The following is a 17,092-nucleotide window of genomic DNA, read 5'->3' as shown; positions in this document are numbered from 1 at the left end:
AGGATCACATCCTTGGATTTTTTTTTCACCATGTGAAATAACCTATTTTTTGAGTTTTCACTAACAAAGTGGTATGAATCCCAGAAGTTACCAGGGCCAGAAATATGGGCTGGATTCCCAAATCCCATTCAGCTTCAGTCCTGAACCCTGGGGATGGCGCTGACTAAACAGAACTGGTCTAAGGGCAAGTGCAAACCCCCTTAGAGGTGCTGATTTGTGTTAAGAACGGTTGAGTTTTGCCTTAGTGCTGTCCTGAACCCTCTTGGTGGGAATGCCCTCTGGGTAGCTACCCCTTAGTTCCTAGCAAAGAGCCCAGAAACTGCGGATTGTAGGGTATTTGAAAAGGCTGCATTGTGGGCCTAATGGAACCACTTTGGCTGGTCCTTGACCACATACACAATAGAACAGGTCAGACTGACACAGGCCAGCACTGCCCAGGGGTTAGTTTTGCTGCAATCCAGTCTAATCCCAATGGTATTAGGCATGGACTTGCGCTGTCTGAAGCCCTCAAGGTGCTCGGGGTCCACACAGTGTTTAGCTCAGTGATCTTGTCTAGTGCAGGCTGGCATCTGAGTTTAACCCCTCATGGAGAAACACAGGAATTCCGAATTCCAGTGAGAAACCTCATCTCCCTGCTAGGCCTGGCACCCTTACAAGGGAGTCTTTCCCACCTAATGGCCACACTTCATCACAAAGTGCTGCCAGGGAGGCAGCATGGCCTAGTGGTTAGTGCCCTGGCCTGAGGCTTGGGAGATGTGGGTTTTACTCACAGCTCTGTCACTGAGCTGCCAGGTGAGTTTGGGTAAGTCATGTCCCCTGTCTCAGCCTCTGTTTCCCCTCCCACCCATTGTCTGTTTTGTCTAGTTAGATTGGCCCTCACCGTGTTTTGTCTCGGGCCCAATATAACGGAGGTCAGATCCCATTTGAGGTCTGTAGGAACTACTGGGATGAAAATAATAATAAAAATAAATATTGTGATATCAATCAGTAATAACAACAGCTTGTAACATCCCTTCTCCAGCCTGAAGGTAGCACTCACACATAGACTGGCCTGCAGCTCCTGTGACTTAAACCTCACTGGTTGTTTAACAGCTTCAGATGAGTTGAAAGGTCCCTTATCTCACGAGTTATTTTAATGCCTTCATTTTTGCCTTTTTCCACATTCCCCTAAACATTTCCTTTTATATCATTTTTCATACAGTGAACGATGCAGTTACATCAGTAGCTGTAGAAGGGAGCAATCAAATAAAACCAGCAAGTTATGATGAAATTAACCTGTAATTAAAATTCAGTTAGAATGATTTACATGAGGCAATGATTCCCTACCTTGTACTCCTGGGCAGCCTCCTCTATGAGAACCACAGTGTGAGCTCGGTGAACCTGTGATCTGTCACACAACACACAGATGGGGGTCTGATCCTCTTCACAGAACAGTTTGAGAGGCTCCTGGTGTTCCACACACACACCATCCTCTCCTGCTCCTTTTGCTTTGTGTAAATTCAGCTCTTTGACTATTTCTAGGACATTTGCCAGCTGCCTGTTCAGCCTGAGGTTTCTCTGCTGCACAGTTTCTCTGCACTGAGGGCAGGAGAAGTCTGTATCGGATCCCTCCCAGCACTGGGTGATGCAGGCTCGGCAGAAATTGTCCCCACACTCCAGAGTGACAGGTTCTCTGAAATACTCCAGACAGATGGGACAAGTCACTTCTTCCTGGAGATTTTCCACGGGGTTCTCTGCAGCCATGGCTCCCTCTGGGAAGTGTGACTGGGTTAGTTTCACTTTCCTGAGTTCAGAGACTCACCCCGCCTGCAGCAGCAACTGGGCGTTTCTCTTCCTGTCACTGACTTTTGCTGTTTGCTGAGCTGGAGCCTGGATGGAGCCAGTGGAAAATGTGCCAATAAGGCTCTGACTGTCCCCTTACTAAAATTCAGTGGGGGTGTTTTGGTTGGCTAGCTCCCAGCACCAAAAGAAAGGGGACGGGTTGATGGGAAATCAGGACTCTGAGACTGACAGTCCCCAGGAACAATGGGGAGAGGCCAATGCTTCAGGTCAGCCTGATTGACAGGGCAGACAGGCTAATCATCCTCCATGTGAGCTGGAATTGCTTGGGTCAGACAAAGTGGGGCAGAGCTAAGGAGAAAGCAGGGGCCAAAGCTGAGCTGGGGAGCAGAGCCCTGCCAGATCCAGAGGGGCCAGAAAAGCAGCCCAGGAAGCAGGTCAGAGTTGGGAGCAGAGCTGCAGCAACCAGAGCCGGGGGGTGAGGGGGCAGAGAAGCAGCCCAGGAAGCAGGTCAGAACTGGGAGCAGAGTCACAGAAGCAGCCCACAGAGCAGAGCTGCAGCAACCAGAGCCAGGGGGGACAGAGAAGCAGCCCAGGGAGCTGGAGGCAGAACAGCAGCAGCCGTGGTGAGGCAGAGTAGAGCTGGAGCTGAGGCACAGTGGAGCTGGGTGCGGTGAGCAGCTGGGTAGGGTGAGGGGGACCCTTGCCAGTGGGCCCAGGACAGGGAGATGCCCCAGCCAAGAGGCTCTGCAGGCCAGACTTGGAGGGGGATTGTAACCCTGACAGGGTGGGGGTGACGCTGGGAAGGAGAGTCCTGCCACCTAGAGCCTGAGAGCGTGTGGCCACCACGAGAGCAAGTATCCGACCCACCGCATCCCTGCAGCACAGCCAGGGCTTGGTCAGGAGGCCTGAGACTTGTGAGGAACAGACTGAACTGCCCTTACATTCCAGAGATGCTGGTTGTGACGTCCCTGTGCCACAGAGTGGGATGATGTGTTTTCCTTTAACCTTTCCCATTTTTCCTTATTTTTTTTAATTGATTGTTGTTTAATAAATTGTATTTGCTTTGAACTGTATGTAATGATCAGTGGGTCAGGGAAGCATCCAGTGCAGAGAGAGCACCCTGGAGTGGGGACACCATAGCCCCTGCCCTAAGTGACCACAACAAAGTTGGGGGTTGAGCCCTGCAGGAATCCTGGGCCCAGCCTTGTTAGGGTTACAAGGACTCTGCCACATGGGAAAGTGGAGGGAGAGCCCTCGAGGTCAGGCAGGCTTCTGGGTAAAGGAAATGGGAGGGAGGACTCCGATCCTTTTGTTAGCCCACTTCACCTGGGTAGGGTATAAGCCAGGAAAGTTCCCCACGATAGCGGGACCATTCCCCCGCTTACATCTGCAAGCCCCTGAGCTGATGGGTCACTGGGGCTTCACCCAGGAGTCAGTACCCAGCTGGGATGCTGAGCTTGCAGGGCCAGGATTTGTTTGTCTAAGGAGTGATACTAAAGTCACAAGCTAAAAATTGGGTTAAGCTGGAAGGCCTGATTCTCATTTATACTAAGGCTTCTTTGTCAGTGTGCAGGAGCCTTAATGCCAGCAGTGTAGCCAACTCTCATGCTTTCATCATGTGGTTCATGATATTTCATGTGTTTCCTAAAGCCCCAGCTCCTGGAATCAAGTGATGAGGTGAGACTCCTACCTTTCATTTTCTAAACAAAAATTTCTAGACCTTGTGGCTGCAGAGAAAAATTTGAAAATATGGCCCAAGTGCAGCCTAAAAGTCTGAGAAATGAGAAGGAAAATAAAAAGAACCCAACACTGATTATGAACTACTATTTGGGTTTTTAAATTTCATTATTCTAGGGTAATTTCATCATTTTGGGGGGGCCTGACTCCTATGGTGACCAGATGTCCCAATTTTATAGGGACAGTCCCAATATTTTGGGCATTTTCTTATATCGGCTCCTATTACCCCCCACCCCCTGTCCCAATTTTTCACACTTGTTGTCTGGTCACCCTACTGACTCAGCTACCCATGGCAAGCCACCTAGAGAAGTACCATCAGGCAATAGAAAGGGAAATAGAGATGGCAAGCCATGGAAATGCACTTGGAGCTGGGCTGTGGCCCCAAGCAACAAATGAGCACAGCCCCCCTGAACTGGGGCTGAAATCAAAAGATAAAGGAGAATGTTCACTTTTATATTTAGGTCCTTAGAACCTTAGCTGGAGAAGACAGGCTTGAAAACACAAACTGACTAATGCTAATCCAGGATTGCTAGCACCAAGGGTTCAGAACTCTTGAGACGAGCTACAGGCATCAGGAGAATTATTTTCCTAAAACCATCACACATTGAACTTTTAGTTTGTTTGAATGTGAGGGGTAAGTTTCACTCTGATCATGTGAGTTTGTCTGTTCATTTGTTTATTGTGTGCTTGCTGCTTACTGTGAACTTGCGTGATTGAAGTTTATACAAATATAAGAATGGCTAGATAGCATCAGACCAAAGGTCCATCTGGCCTAGTATCCTATCTTCCAACAGTGGCCAATGCCAAGTGCTTCAGAGGGAATGAACAGGTAATCATCAAGGGGGAGGGATAGCTCAGTGGTTTGAGCATTGGCCTGCTAAACCCAGGGTTGTGAGTTCAATCCTTGAGGGGGCCATTTAGGGAACTGGGGTAAAAATCTGTCTGGGGATTGGTCCTGCTTTGTAGCAGTGGGTTGGACTAGATGATCTCCTGAGGTCCCTTCCAACCCTGATTTTATGATTCAAGTGATCCACCCCAGGTCACCCATTCCCAGCCTCTGGCAAACAGAGGCTAGGGACACCACCTAGTGTCTGTTTGGGGGGCTGTGTGCTGAGCCTAGTGACCTGCTAGGCAAGGCTGGGGCTTCTTAATGAGGCTCTAGCTTGCCATCCTTTGATCACTAATCCCTTTAGCATTCCTTAACAAAGGCTAAGGGCTAACTCAGGGAGAACAGGGGTTTAAAAAGCCAGCTCTTAAGTGACCAGAGGAGCTAGTGAACAGAAGTTTAGTGAGGGAGTGAGAGAGCCATTCTCTAAACTCATTCTCTACATTTAGGCCAACAAACAACCCACGTAAAACAAAACAAAAAGCTACAGGAGTAAAAAGAATTCAGGCAGCCATCCAGCAGCAGAGAGGGGGCTGTCCAGTTGATTGAACTGAATGCACATGTATGATTACCCGCATTGTGGTGTATATGCACATTGGGTGCAAGCAGCTCATGGCCCTCAGAGACCGAGTACGGGCACTTCAGGCCAGAGTTTGGTTGCCAGTTTTGGTTGGACGTATTCCTGGAGGTTCCATCACATGACATCATCTTTAATTAAAGATTTATCTTTAATTCCTGGAGACTCCAGGACAACTTTGGAGGGTTGGCAGCCCTAGGCCAGAGTGGTTGAACTGGAGGAGCTAAGGGAGACAGAGAGGTTCACAAAAGAGACTTTCTGGGACAAAGTGGAGCAGTCCCACCCCTAGTCTGTCAGCCTCTGTGCTGTTGTGGAGGAGGAAATTTGTGGGGAAGTAGGACATCAAGCTGAGGGAAACAGATGATGTCAGGGTATCCTCTCACACTGACGATACTCCTCCAGGAGATGGAATCCCAGTTATTAGGAAGAGACAGGAAATAGTAATGGTGATTCTATCATTAGAAATATAAATAGCTGGGTGTGTGATGACTGGGATAGCCACAATGTGAACTGCCTGCCAGGTGAGAAGGTGGCTGATCGCTTAAGACCTCTAGACAGATGTATATGCGATGTTGGGGAGGAGCCTGTGGTTGTGGTACACCTCGATGCCACTGGCATAGGGAAAGGTAGGAGAAACATCCTAGAAGCCAAATCTAGGCTGTTAGGAAAGTCCAGAACCTCCATGGTAGCATTCTAAGGTCTGAGGCCTTCTTTTGCAGTAAAAACAACAGCTATGAGCTAAGTTGCAGAGAGTCACATCCTCACATTCCATCTATGGCACCAAAACAATGTAATATTGGACTGTTAAGAAGGCACTCCTGTCCTAATGGTACTCACCATCACCAGATAAGGAAGGAGATCTTAAGATGTTTAAAGAAAACTTTGTTTGATAGCATTCTGTCTGGCAAGAAACCACTTATCAATAGTTGTGACTGTGAAATCTGTTCTTTTTGTTTTGCCTTTATGGCCCCTACTTCTCTATTGTTTATCTGTCTGGTCTCTGTCTGATTTTTTAATTGTTTCTGTCTGCTGTGTAATTGGTTTCACAACATTTGAATTAACTCTTGTGTGTAAAAGGTGGTGGGCTAGGGTTGGTGAAAAATACTGTTTTGTAGTACTTTAGTTTAAAATGATTTGTTATGGTACAGCTAAGTAAGACCTAGGTTTTAACTATATAAACTGAAGTCCAAAAAGAAGTTCTTTGGCAATCTAACTCCATTACACAGTCCAAGACCAAAGCCGCCAGAACTTGATAACCTGAACGACCATTCCATGCAGAAGCCAAAGACGGAGCTTCCAGGTGATTCAATCCTGACTGGTCATGGTTCTGGACCGGATGGGCCTGGTCGAGCCACAAACGGGCAGAACCCTGCTGACTTTGGGGACAATCAGAAAACTGGAAAAGCCCAATTTCCATTAAAGTCAGGCCCACAGAGGCCCAGGATGATGTGGGCAGGGGAAACTCTCTCGCTCCCCCTGCTGCTGTCTATATGTATGACAGGTAGCTGCTAGGAGGGTTTGCACACTGCATTGCTTATGTAGGCTGAGCTGTATGACCAGTTGGGCCCTTCTCCCCTAATACAACCCATCGCCACAGCCAGGCCCCTTATCCTCACTATGCCCAGTCCCCCAGCCAGTCCCCTCACCCCCACCCTGTCCTGAATGCCCTCCAACCATGCCCCTCACCCCCATTCTGATCAGCCATCACAGCCATGCCCTTAAGCCCCCACTCCAATCAACATCCCCATAGGTGGGTCTCACCTCACACTGTCCAGGCCCCCTATCTGGAGCCTTCATTCCCTCCCCACTCTGGCCAGCCACCGCAAGCTGGGCCCCTAACCTCCCCTGCACCCCAGCCAGCGCTCCTAGCCACTCTGTGAATGGTGGTGGTGTGAATGGGGAACATGCTAGACAGGGGTGGTGCTGTGAATGGGGAACATGTACGCACAAGGAGCAAAAGGCTTCCCCAGATTAGATTAGGGATGCTGGTAGCTTCAGCTGACAGCCTCCAAAGAAGGAATTGCGTGGAATGAATGGACAATGCACCTCTATCTGAAGCCTAGCAAGGGAGATATGTGGACCCCACCAGGAGAAGTTAAAATGATAAGGGAGGGAAGGCTATACTAGAAGACCTGGGCAGCTTTAGGTACCAGGCACACAGGAGGATGTGACTCAGTTTCCATTTCTGAGCCATGGAAGCAGACATTGGCCTTTCCTTTCCAGATTTATCTAATATTCAGAAAGGGAATCTAGCACCTGCCTTTCAGATTTGAAAACCCTCAACGTTCAGGAGCGCTCAAGTTCAATTTGGGCCGCTCTCTGTTACTTCATTTCTCCCAAGTCAAATACTGATCCTCTGTAATTTTCTGTAGAAAAAGTAGGATAAAATTGAACAACAAATGCTGGCATCTTCTTAATGCTAACTAGGACCAGAATTTCTATTTTCAACAACCATTACAATTTTTTTTTTAAGTTTTGGTTCCCATAAACATCATATAAAGAAGAAGACAGTAATATTGCATTGGCAAGTTCTCCACAGAAACTAAAAGTACAACAAAAGAACAGCAAAGGCACCTCAACTTTTCCTTGTCATCCGGGACAGTCTTACAATATGGATCCAGATATCCTCCAGTCACACAAACTTTGTTCTACTTTACTGCAGTTCTGTAACCATGCGGGAACCAGTCCAGCATTCTGTGCACATCCAAAACTCCTACTGAATTCAGAAGTGTCTTGCTTTTATAACCATACCACCTGATATTTTCAGATTTTGTAAGCTAAGCAAGTTTACATGTAATAATTGGGTCGGAGAAGTTAAGTGCTGCAGGAGGCACTATGATTTACTAGGTAATGTGAGACCCTCCTGTTTACAATAGTAAACCAGTGCAGCATAGTTTTAGAATGCACTGTGCTCCTAGAAGCAAAGGACCTCATCTAGACTTTATACACAGCCCATTAAAGACAATGAAAAGACTCCCACTCACTTCAACAGGCTTTCGGTGGAACTGGTTATACACTGGGGTAACTCCACTGTCTTCATAGGTTCTCAGCCCCACAGCAGAGGGGGGCAGTGTGAGCTTGTTACAGAGCTGCTGCTCAAGGATGGGGAACCTCCTGGCTCCCCAGCCTCCAAAATTATTCAGACTGCACCTTCTGCATGTGCTAACTGAGGGGTGCATGAGAATTGGTGGCCCCTGCTGCTGGTGATGGGCATCTCAGGTACTTAAAGCCATGGCTTGGAGTAGGGAAGCACCTAACTGCAGAGACTGCAGCTGTCTAGGGCCAGCGCTGAGGATTGAGAGTCCCTAGTGCTCCTGTCACAAGGTTCAAGCATGCTCAGCCGTGGAATTGCCACCCCTCCTGCACTAGTAGATGCAGGTGTCTAAGGCTGGCCTCTGGCAATTGGTCCCATGGCCAATGGGACATTAAGCTAGGAGCAGATAAATAAACTGGAGTTAACCTCAAGGAACAGAGGTCACCAGCAAGAAAGGAATGTCAAGGGGAGCTGGGAAAGAGGAAGCAGGTCAGGTTTGCAGAGGGAGAATAGGACTAGCTGGCTGGGTAGCATATCCAAGGTAGAACAGAAACAAGCATGGGGAGAGGTGGTGGTGACCACGTAGTGGAATAGCATGCAGATGGGAACAGAAGGAGAAAGGCTGGTGACTTCAGGTTCCCAGGTGCTAAGTGCTCATTGAGCCAGGGTAGAGAAATGGTGTTTGCAAGTGGATTGCTCAAATGGCAGGATGGGGGCTTCGTGAGGGATTTGTCAGAACTGATCAGGTATCTGCTGGCTGTGGAACTTTATTGAGTGGAGACCAAGAACACATACAGAGACTGGTGAAATAGGGTGGTACTGGACACATGGCTACAAAACTTCTGAATGAGGAAGGAGATTAATCTGTGGAGAGATTCCCCCAATCACTATGAAAGTTCTGCTCACTGTGGACACTGGTAAATCCACAGGTGTATAGCTCAATGAGAAAAACTGGGGACTGAGGAAAATGTGTAGGGCAATACATATAGTCTTGTAGAGGTGTGCAATCAAAATGAAAAAAGTCTCTGAGATTCAGTACCAGGTTTACTATGGTGCCAATGGCGCCGCCACACTGGCCCCACATTCAGAAGGGGCCCATAATGACCATATGGGTGCCCACACATATGTTTGGCACTGGGCCCGCAAAAGATTAATCCAGCTCTGCTTCTGTGAGGTCCCTTTGTGGTTCCAGGCCTTAATTCCTTTAGCCCAGTCTAGCTAAGGACAAGTCTCACCCCAGGAGCTGTACCACTGCTAGTGACTCTCTCCAGTTTAACAAACTCTAGTCTGTGTCAGGGAGGGGAACATCCCACTGTTGCTCCATGCTGAAGCTCATGAGGAAATCCAGGGGTGACTCCTCTCCCCAGAAGGAGCTATGGCTGCTGCCACACCAGCCAAGAGTCTGCAGGAAGAAGCTCGTTGTCCCATATGTCTGGAGTTATTTAAAGACCTGCTGTGCACAGACTGCAGACAATTTCTGCTGAGCCTGCAGCACCCAGTGGACTATCAAACTGGGCCCCACATGCAAGATAGGCCAAGGAACACTTAGTTTGAGGAGCATTGTTCTTATATAGGCCTGTTTGTTAGTCTGAGATAGAATTTGGGGTTTGATGTCTGATACTTTTATATCTTTACTAACATGTGAACAAAGCACAAAGACACTGTGTGTTGCATTTCCCACAACCGGATGGGGCTTTAAGTACAAAGGGAAAAGGTAAGAAATAGAGCTAAAGTGTTACAGGGTATGGTGGGAATGTAATAGACAAGCATATGCTGGAAGGCTGCCTGGCTCCTTTCTCAAGATAAGGTCAAGCAACCGGTCAGGAGGGGCAAGGAGGATTGTGGGGAGGCATAAGAAACACTAAAAGCCAAAGAAAAGCCTGGCCTTGGCCAGTGAACAACCTCACTCGTTATCCCTCCCATGGGGTACAAAAGGGGTGGTACTGAAGCCCCCAGACTCAAGACCCTCCAAATGGAACCTGACCATAAGTTGTAAGGGGTGCCAAGGCCGTGCACTACAGGTATAATTATGCCTGCTACAGAGGGCAACAGGGACACAGAGCTAGGGTATACTTGCTTGAAACTAACCCCAATAAACATTGCATTGCCTGCACTTTGGACTTCCAGACTTCTGCTTCCTGTCAGTGTGACAATAACCAGGGGAAGGGGTGAAGGGAAAGCCCCTAACAAGCATGCTGGGGCTTAGGTATGAAATAGGGACCTACATGCCTAGACTGAGGCAGCTGTGAGCCTCCTAAGTAGCAAATTTTTAGGCACCTGGGGGATTTTAACAACAGAAATGTAGGTGCATAAGGACTGCAGCAGCTTAGTGGGGGAAGTAGGGTTGAGGATCAGTGGCATCTAAATGTCGGATTCAGGTATCTAAAGTGAAAGTAGCAGCCAGGCACCCAAATCTTTTTCTGGATCTACCCCAGTGCCTAACCTGCTTTAAAAACCCCACTACGCCCCTATCTGCTTCCTTTGGTGCCTGATACCTTTAAAAATCCAGCCATAAGTCATTTTGGAAAAGATGCTTTTGAAAAAATTACCCAAAATCTAATGAGCTTTAAAAATCGGTTTAATATAATCTGGGTCCACAAGCACTAAAATACCTTAATCAGAACAGTATGGGGCTTTGAATGGTATCACTCCATGGCAGGGACTGACAGTTGGCGCTAAATGTCTGAAGAGACTCATTGTTAATGATTATTGCTAAAGCCAGTAGCAGACTGACTTTGCTCAGAAAATGTGTTCTGCGCTCTAGGAGTAGGTGCTGTAATGATGGGGAAGAACAATCTGTGTTTTTCACACCTACCTGAAGTTGAATACCTGCTTCAAGGGCAGAGCCTTGTTCTCTCAGCTGCCCTCTCCCCTCATCATTCCTCTTGGGGTATCACTTGGCGCTCTATCAATTTCAGGGTCACTTCTGACATTTACAAAATCATTATGCTGGCTGTTTTGCACATTTAGACTGTAAACTCTTTCCCTTAGGAGCTGTGTCCCATGATGTGTATATACAGTACCTAGCACAATACAGTCCTAGTCTTCTGTGGGGCCCCTCTCTGCTGCTTTTTATAAATAATTATGGTATGAACTGAGCAGCGGCGGCTCCAGCCACCAGTGCTCCAAGCGTGTGCCTGGGGCAGCAAGCTTTGGGGGGTGCCCTGCTGGTCCCTGCAAGGGCAGCAATCAGGCAGCCTTCGATGGCTTGCCTCTGGGAGGTCCTCCAGTCCCACAGATTCGGTGGAAATTTGGCGGCAGGTACGCCGAAGCCACGGGACCGGCGGACCTCCCACAGGCGTGCCGCCGAACCCATGGGACCGGGGACCTCCCGCAGGCAAGCCACCAAAGGCAGTCTGCCTGCCATGCTTGGGGCGGCAAAAAAGCTAGAGCTGCCCCTGGAACTGAGACACAATTATTTTGTAGCCAGAGAAGAACAAATTTTGGGAAAGTTGTGGTATGAGGAAAAGGCCGAGTATCAACAGAGAGAGATTCCCAAACCCAGCAATCTAAACTCCCAGTCCGGCAAAACCTTATTCACACTTAATTTTACTACTGCCAATAGCCCCATTGATTTAAATGGGTCTGAGCTAGAATTAGGCAGGTGGTAAAGTTAAGAGAGTGGGGATCTTGGGCTGAAACGAAGCTCAGAGATCAGAATCACTTTAGCCATATTATACATATACATATGATGAGATAACCGGCTCTGTGGATGAGGGGAAAGCAGTGGATGTGCAATTTCTGGACTTTAGCAAAGCTTTTGATACAGTCTCCCACAGTATTCTTCCCAGCAAGTTAAAGAAGTATGGGCTGGATGAATGGACGGTAAGGTGGATAGAAAACTGGCTAGATGGTCGGGCTCAACAGGTAGTGATCAATGGTTCCATGTCTAGTTGGCAGCCGGTATCAAGTGGAGTGCCCCAAGGGTCGGTGCTGGGGCCGGTTTTATTCAATATCTTCATTAACGATCTGGAGGATGGTGTGGACTGCACCCTTAGCAAGTTTGCAGATGACACTAAACTGGGAGGAGTGGTTGATATGCTGGAGGGTAGGGATAGGATACAGAGGGACCTAGACAAATTAGAGGATTGGGCCAAAAGAAATATGATGAGGTTCAACAAGGACAAGTGCAGAGTCCTGCACTTAGGACGGAAGAATCCCATGCACTGCTACAGACTAGGGACCGAATGGCTGGGCAGCAGTTCTGCAGAAAAGGACCTAGGGGTTACGGTGGGACGAAAAGCTGAATATGAGTCAACAGTATGCCCTTGTTGCCATGAAGGCTAATGGCATTTTGGGTTGTATAAGTAGGGGCATTTCCAGCAGATCGATGGATGTGATCATTCCCCTCTACTCAGCACTGGTGAGGCCTCATTTGGAGTACTGTGTCCAGTTTTGGGCCCCACACTACAAGAAGGATGTGGATAAATTGGAGAGAGTCCAGCGGAGGGCAACAAAAATGATTAGGGGGCTGGAGCACATGACTTATGAGGAGAGGCTGAGGAACTGGGATTGTTTAGTCTGCAGAAGAGAAGAATGAGGGGGGATTTGATAGCTGCTTTCAACTACCTGAAAGGGGGTTCCAAAGAGGATGGCTCTAGACTGTTCTCAGTGGTAGAAGATGACAGAACAAGGAGTAATGGTCTCAAGTTGCAGAGGGGGAGGTTTAGGTTGGACATTAGGAAAAACTTTTTCACTAGTAGGGTGGTGAAGAACTGGAATGGGTTACCTAGGGAGGTAGTGGAATCTCCTTCCTTAGAGGTTTTTTAAGGTCAGGCTTGACAAAGCCCTGGCTGGGATGATTTAGTTGGGTTTGGTCCTGCTTTGAGCAGGGGGTTGGACTAGATGACCTCCTGAGGTCCCTTCCAACCCTGAGATTCTATGATTCTATGAAAATTGTGAGCCTACTGCCTGCAGTTTAGCCTATGACAGGACAGAGGTGAGATGGGGTGAGGCGGGGCCGTTTGTGCAGTCAGTTTCCTGCCTGTCCCCAGCACTTCCCCCCAGGTATCTCTCATCACCTGCAATTGATGGTGGCAAAATGCTAGGCTGCCCTAGGGAGGCAGTTCCAGTCACAGGAGAATGTCCTCCCGCAGCTGGGCACAGAGAGAGGTTTATTGATGGTCTGTCCCAGCATAGAGCCCCCCAGGAGCAGCAGCTGCTCAGGCCGGGCTCCTAGAATACAATGGCAGCTGCAGCATCTGTCCCAGGAAGCCCAGCTAGCTCTAGGGCAGCGTTTCTTAAATGCAGCCACATGTGACCACCAGGGGGTTTTCCCGCAGCCATAGTCTCCTGGGCAGAGATTGGGGAGAGGGAAAGCTGCAGCCCTTTCCTGCAGCACCCAGTTGCTCTTCTTCAGCCACAGGCTCAGACAACAGGTTTCACCCAAGCCTCCCGCCCCCTCCCCCCCCCCCCCCCGCTTCAACCGATGCTCTGGCGGTGGGCTTTACCCCCTCCCATGTCCCCTGACTTCAGCCACAGGACTCCAGGGGCGGGCTTCAGCACTCCCCCCACTTTGCCCTGGGGGCTCTGATGACAGGCTCCGGTCTTCAGGCCCCTGGGGTGGCGGGGCTCCAAGCTTCAACCCCTGCCACCCCACCTGCTCCAGCTGTGGGGCTCCCAGTCTGGTCAAGAAGCAGCGTAAGCCTGGGTTGTGATGCTGCAGAATGGAGCCTGGGGGAAGCAGTGGGGCCCAGGGGGGCAATGGGGAACCTGGGAGGGCAGTGGAGGACTGGAGTAGGCAGCAGGGGACAGAGGCAATGGGTGGGGGGCAGAGGAGGCAGCAGGGACCAGGGACACCACAGTACAACTGCACATTATTTTTATTATTGAGTCTGCAAAAGAAAAAACCCACATCAAAAAACTACAATGGTTTTGACATGTATATGTGCATATTTATTTGTTTTTCCTAAAGTTAATTAAGTGTTGTAGGAAAATTTGTCAGAGTGGCCACCAGCAAGAGTTAGTGGCCACAGTCTAAGGCCACCAAAAATGTTGTTGGGAGAACTCCTGCTCTAGGGCTCTAGAATCCTGAGCACAAAGAGAGACTGACACCAGCCTCCTCTGCCTTAGCAATGACCAGAGCCCTTTCTGTTGGGGGCAGCTAATGATCGAGCCGCCCGTGCTGCCCCTGCAGCTCCCAGGGGCAGTCAGGCCAACGTTGGTCTCATTTGCCCATCTGGACGCTCATTGGAAGTGGAGAACCAGTTCAAACCACTATTTCGTACTTGAACCGGAACCGAACCTGAACAGTAATTTTGTTTTACCAACTGAACTTGAACTGAAATGAACAAAAAAAAGAAGGGGGAGGGCCTGTTATCAGTTAAAGAATCAGCATCTTTTAAGGTTAATATTTATTTAAAAAAATAAAACCCACTAGCCAATGGGCTGGTGATGGCTCCCAAAATGGGCTGCCCGAGGCTACTGAGAAGAGAAGGGGGCAGCCCACAGGAGCAGTGAGGGAGGTGAAACTTCGCAGCTGCCTGCACATCATGGGAGGCAGAAGGGGAGCCCAGAGGTAGAGGAACCATCTCTGAGATGCCCCCCTGGGGCGGGAAGATGTGGGATGCTCCCTGGGCCCTGAAGTTCATAACAACTCTTCAAGCCCAAGGACAAAGCTAACAGTTTCCCAACGAGACATGCTAAACCTGCAAAAAACACCACACACACCCCACCATGCAGGAATTGGGCTTGTTGGCTAGTAGCTTTTTTTTTCCCCCTCTCTCTTAAATCAGCTCCCAAACAGGGGCAAAGGGGGGCAACCAGAGGCAAGGTGGGGAGGAGAGTCAAAGGTGCACAGCGGGCCCAGCCTGCATGCCAGGGGATCTAGTCACAGAGCATTGGGGTTCTTTGGGATTGGCTTGTTTTGAAATGGGATTAGATTCTTTTTTGGCTTATTGTGAAAAAGTCAGGGTGCTTAACTACCATGTGAAAGTTGGCAACTGTGTTCCCAACCTTCTCCCCTTAGACAGGCCTCTGCCCACCATCCCCAACCCCAGGGCAGCTCCTCCCTTCAGTTGCCCCACTTGAGGCAGACTCCAAACTCCCTTCCCCACTGAAGCCAGTTGTAGGGCCCACTCTCAGCCTCCCTGGGGCACTGTCTGATACCCTCCTCCAACCCCCACATCCCATCCCCAGAGCTGTTTTCTCTTCACTCAACCTGGCTGACTAGGGCAGGCTCAGATTCAGAGCCAAGTGTGTTCCTGGTGCTGCCACTAGCCCAGCCCTGCTGCCGCAGCGAGCACTGAGCTTGCGAGTGACTCTTGGAGCTCAGGGATTTCTGCCAGGATGTGACCATCTCAAGCCGTGAGCTTCACCTGACAGAATAAGAATGGAGGTGAAGGTGTCACAATTGCACTGAAGTATGATACAGTAAGGACAAAGATTCTTGAATATGAACAACTGACCATGGGTGACTTTATGCTGCTTGGTTAAAATGCCAGCTGGAAATATCAAGTCTCTTCTCCCTTCACTGAATCCTTACTATCATCAATGAAAAAATAAAGGAAAAAAAATCTGTCTGAACTAATAACTTTCTCATTACACACACGATAGCAATTCCCACTGTCAGACGAGCACAAAGTTCAGGAAAAATTTAATTCACCAAAACATGGAAGAAAATGGAAATTCTTCAGTCAGAATTCAGAATAATGAGGTCATAGAATCAATGTCAGACACGTCTGAAATTGAAAGATGAATTGGAACTTCTTCTGAAAGCTTGTTAAATCTCTAAAAAGAAAGCAATAACTGGACCAAGAAAGGCCCAATCCCTGATTCATTTCACAGATGAGCCACGTCTCAATAAGAAAAAAACCTACCAAACTACTAGGAGCATCAGAAAAAGGTCATGTCCAAGCTGTTTCAACCAAAATTGTACTGGCAGTTCCAACAACACAAGAGAGTGTTAAAAGAAAATTCCCAGGGTTCTAATGTATTCTTTCACTGCAGATGACCAATATAACAAAACAAATGTTGTTTTAGGTTGTGCAAATAAGTTGTGCATAAAAAATAGTGTTAATCTGATGACACAAAAACACTAGGATAACTCATGTAAAGGTAAAGTTTAAAAAGCAAAGAGCCAAAAATGAAGTTTCCATTTTAAGTTGCAGCTCCCTTTTCTGACTTTACCTCCACTAATATTGAAATAGTATTTAAAACAGTAACTGAACTTAATTCAGAGCAGGGTGTGTCTGTGGACATTTACCTTGTAAATGCTGAGCCCTTAGGGGGAAGTCCCCTATCAACTTACCCCCAATGCTTGTTTGACCATTTCTAGTGAAAAGGATTCCCCACAGGGTACTGGGCGGAGCAGTCCCCTCCCCGTCTACTACCCCATGGTAGCCATTGTATCTCTCACCATCCCTCTCCCTTCTCTGACCCTTTGGTTCTCCCTTCCCGAGCCAGTCTCTCCTTGCTCTCATATTCTCCCTCCAGACTCCCCACAGCCCCTCTCCCCACTGCCCCCTTTTCCTTCCCTTTATTCAAGCTCTGTTTGCCTGAGCCCCAGAATTCTCCCCCTGCCTCCTGTATGTATCTCTTCAGCAGCCCCACATCCCCATGCCCCCCCCGCTCCCCCACACATCCCCATTCACCCCTCACTGCCCTCTGGCTCTCATACCCCCGCCGGCTCCCACCCCCCTCTGGCTCCCCACATGTTGCTGCCCCACCCCCAATCCCTCACACTCCCTGCAAACCATGGGAGCTGGCAGCCAGCTTTCCTCTGCCCAGTGCAGGGAATCGGAGCCAGCCTACTGGCCTACAGCTGGGAGCAGCCTGGGGCATCCCCCTGCCCCTGCAGACAGGCTGCCCCGGGAGCAGCGCTGCGGGGGGGAGAGGGGCAGGTCTCACCTTCTCTCCATGTGGGGCTCTGCCTGGGAGCAGGGCTCTGGGTCCCAGTAAGGGGGGGGGGGGCGGGACAGGCTGGGGTCTCTGCACGGGGAGAGTCTCTGGGGGAGCAGCGGGAATGTCCCTCCCCCGCCTGCAGCCAGGGCTCTGGGTCCCCAGCGGCAGCAGCCGAGGCCCCGGGGTCTCGCAAAGAACGTGGGTTGCACCACAACAGAGTCAATTCACTTCCTGC

General features: G+C 49.2%; 2 protein-coding genes across 3 annotated transcripts in view; both read right to left on the bottom strand.

The window, feature by feature from the left end:
* LOC120383246 (zinc finger protein RFP-like) overlaps nucleotides 1–1,753 on the bottom strand; it is a 32,148-nt gene extending 30,395 nt beyond the window's left edge. For both annotated transcript variants that reach the window (XM_039501113.1, XM_039501112.1), the window contains exon 1: nucleotides 1,327–1,753. In XM_039501113.1, coding sequence (XP_039357047.1) covers nucleotides 1,327–1,743 — 417 coding nt within the window. In that variant the 5' untranslated portion in view covers nucleotides 1,744–1,753. The remainder of the gene's footprint in view (nucleotides 1–1,326) is intronic.
* Nucleotides 1–17,092, bottom strand: part of DHRS7C (dehydrogenase/reductase 7C) — a 445,910-nt gene that overhangs the window by 374,825 nt on the left and 53,993 nt on the right. The window lies entirely within an intron of this gene.

This window comes from Mauremys reevesii, linkage group 15 (genome assembly GCF_016161935.1).
Source record: "Mauremys reevesii isolate NIE-2019 linkage group 15, ASM1616193v1, whole genome shotgun sequence".
NCBI lineage: Eukaryota > Metazoa > Chordata > Testudines > Geoemydidae > Mauremys > Mauremys reevesii.
The sequence above is the reverse complement of the archived record's forward strand: the minus strand, read 5'-3'. Positions and strand labels throughout refer to the sequence as shown.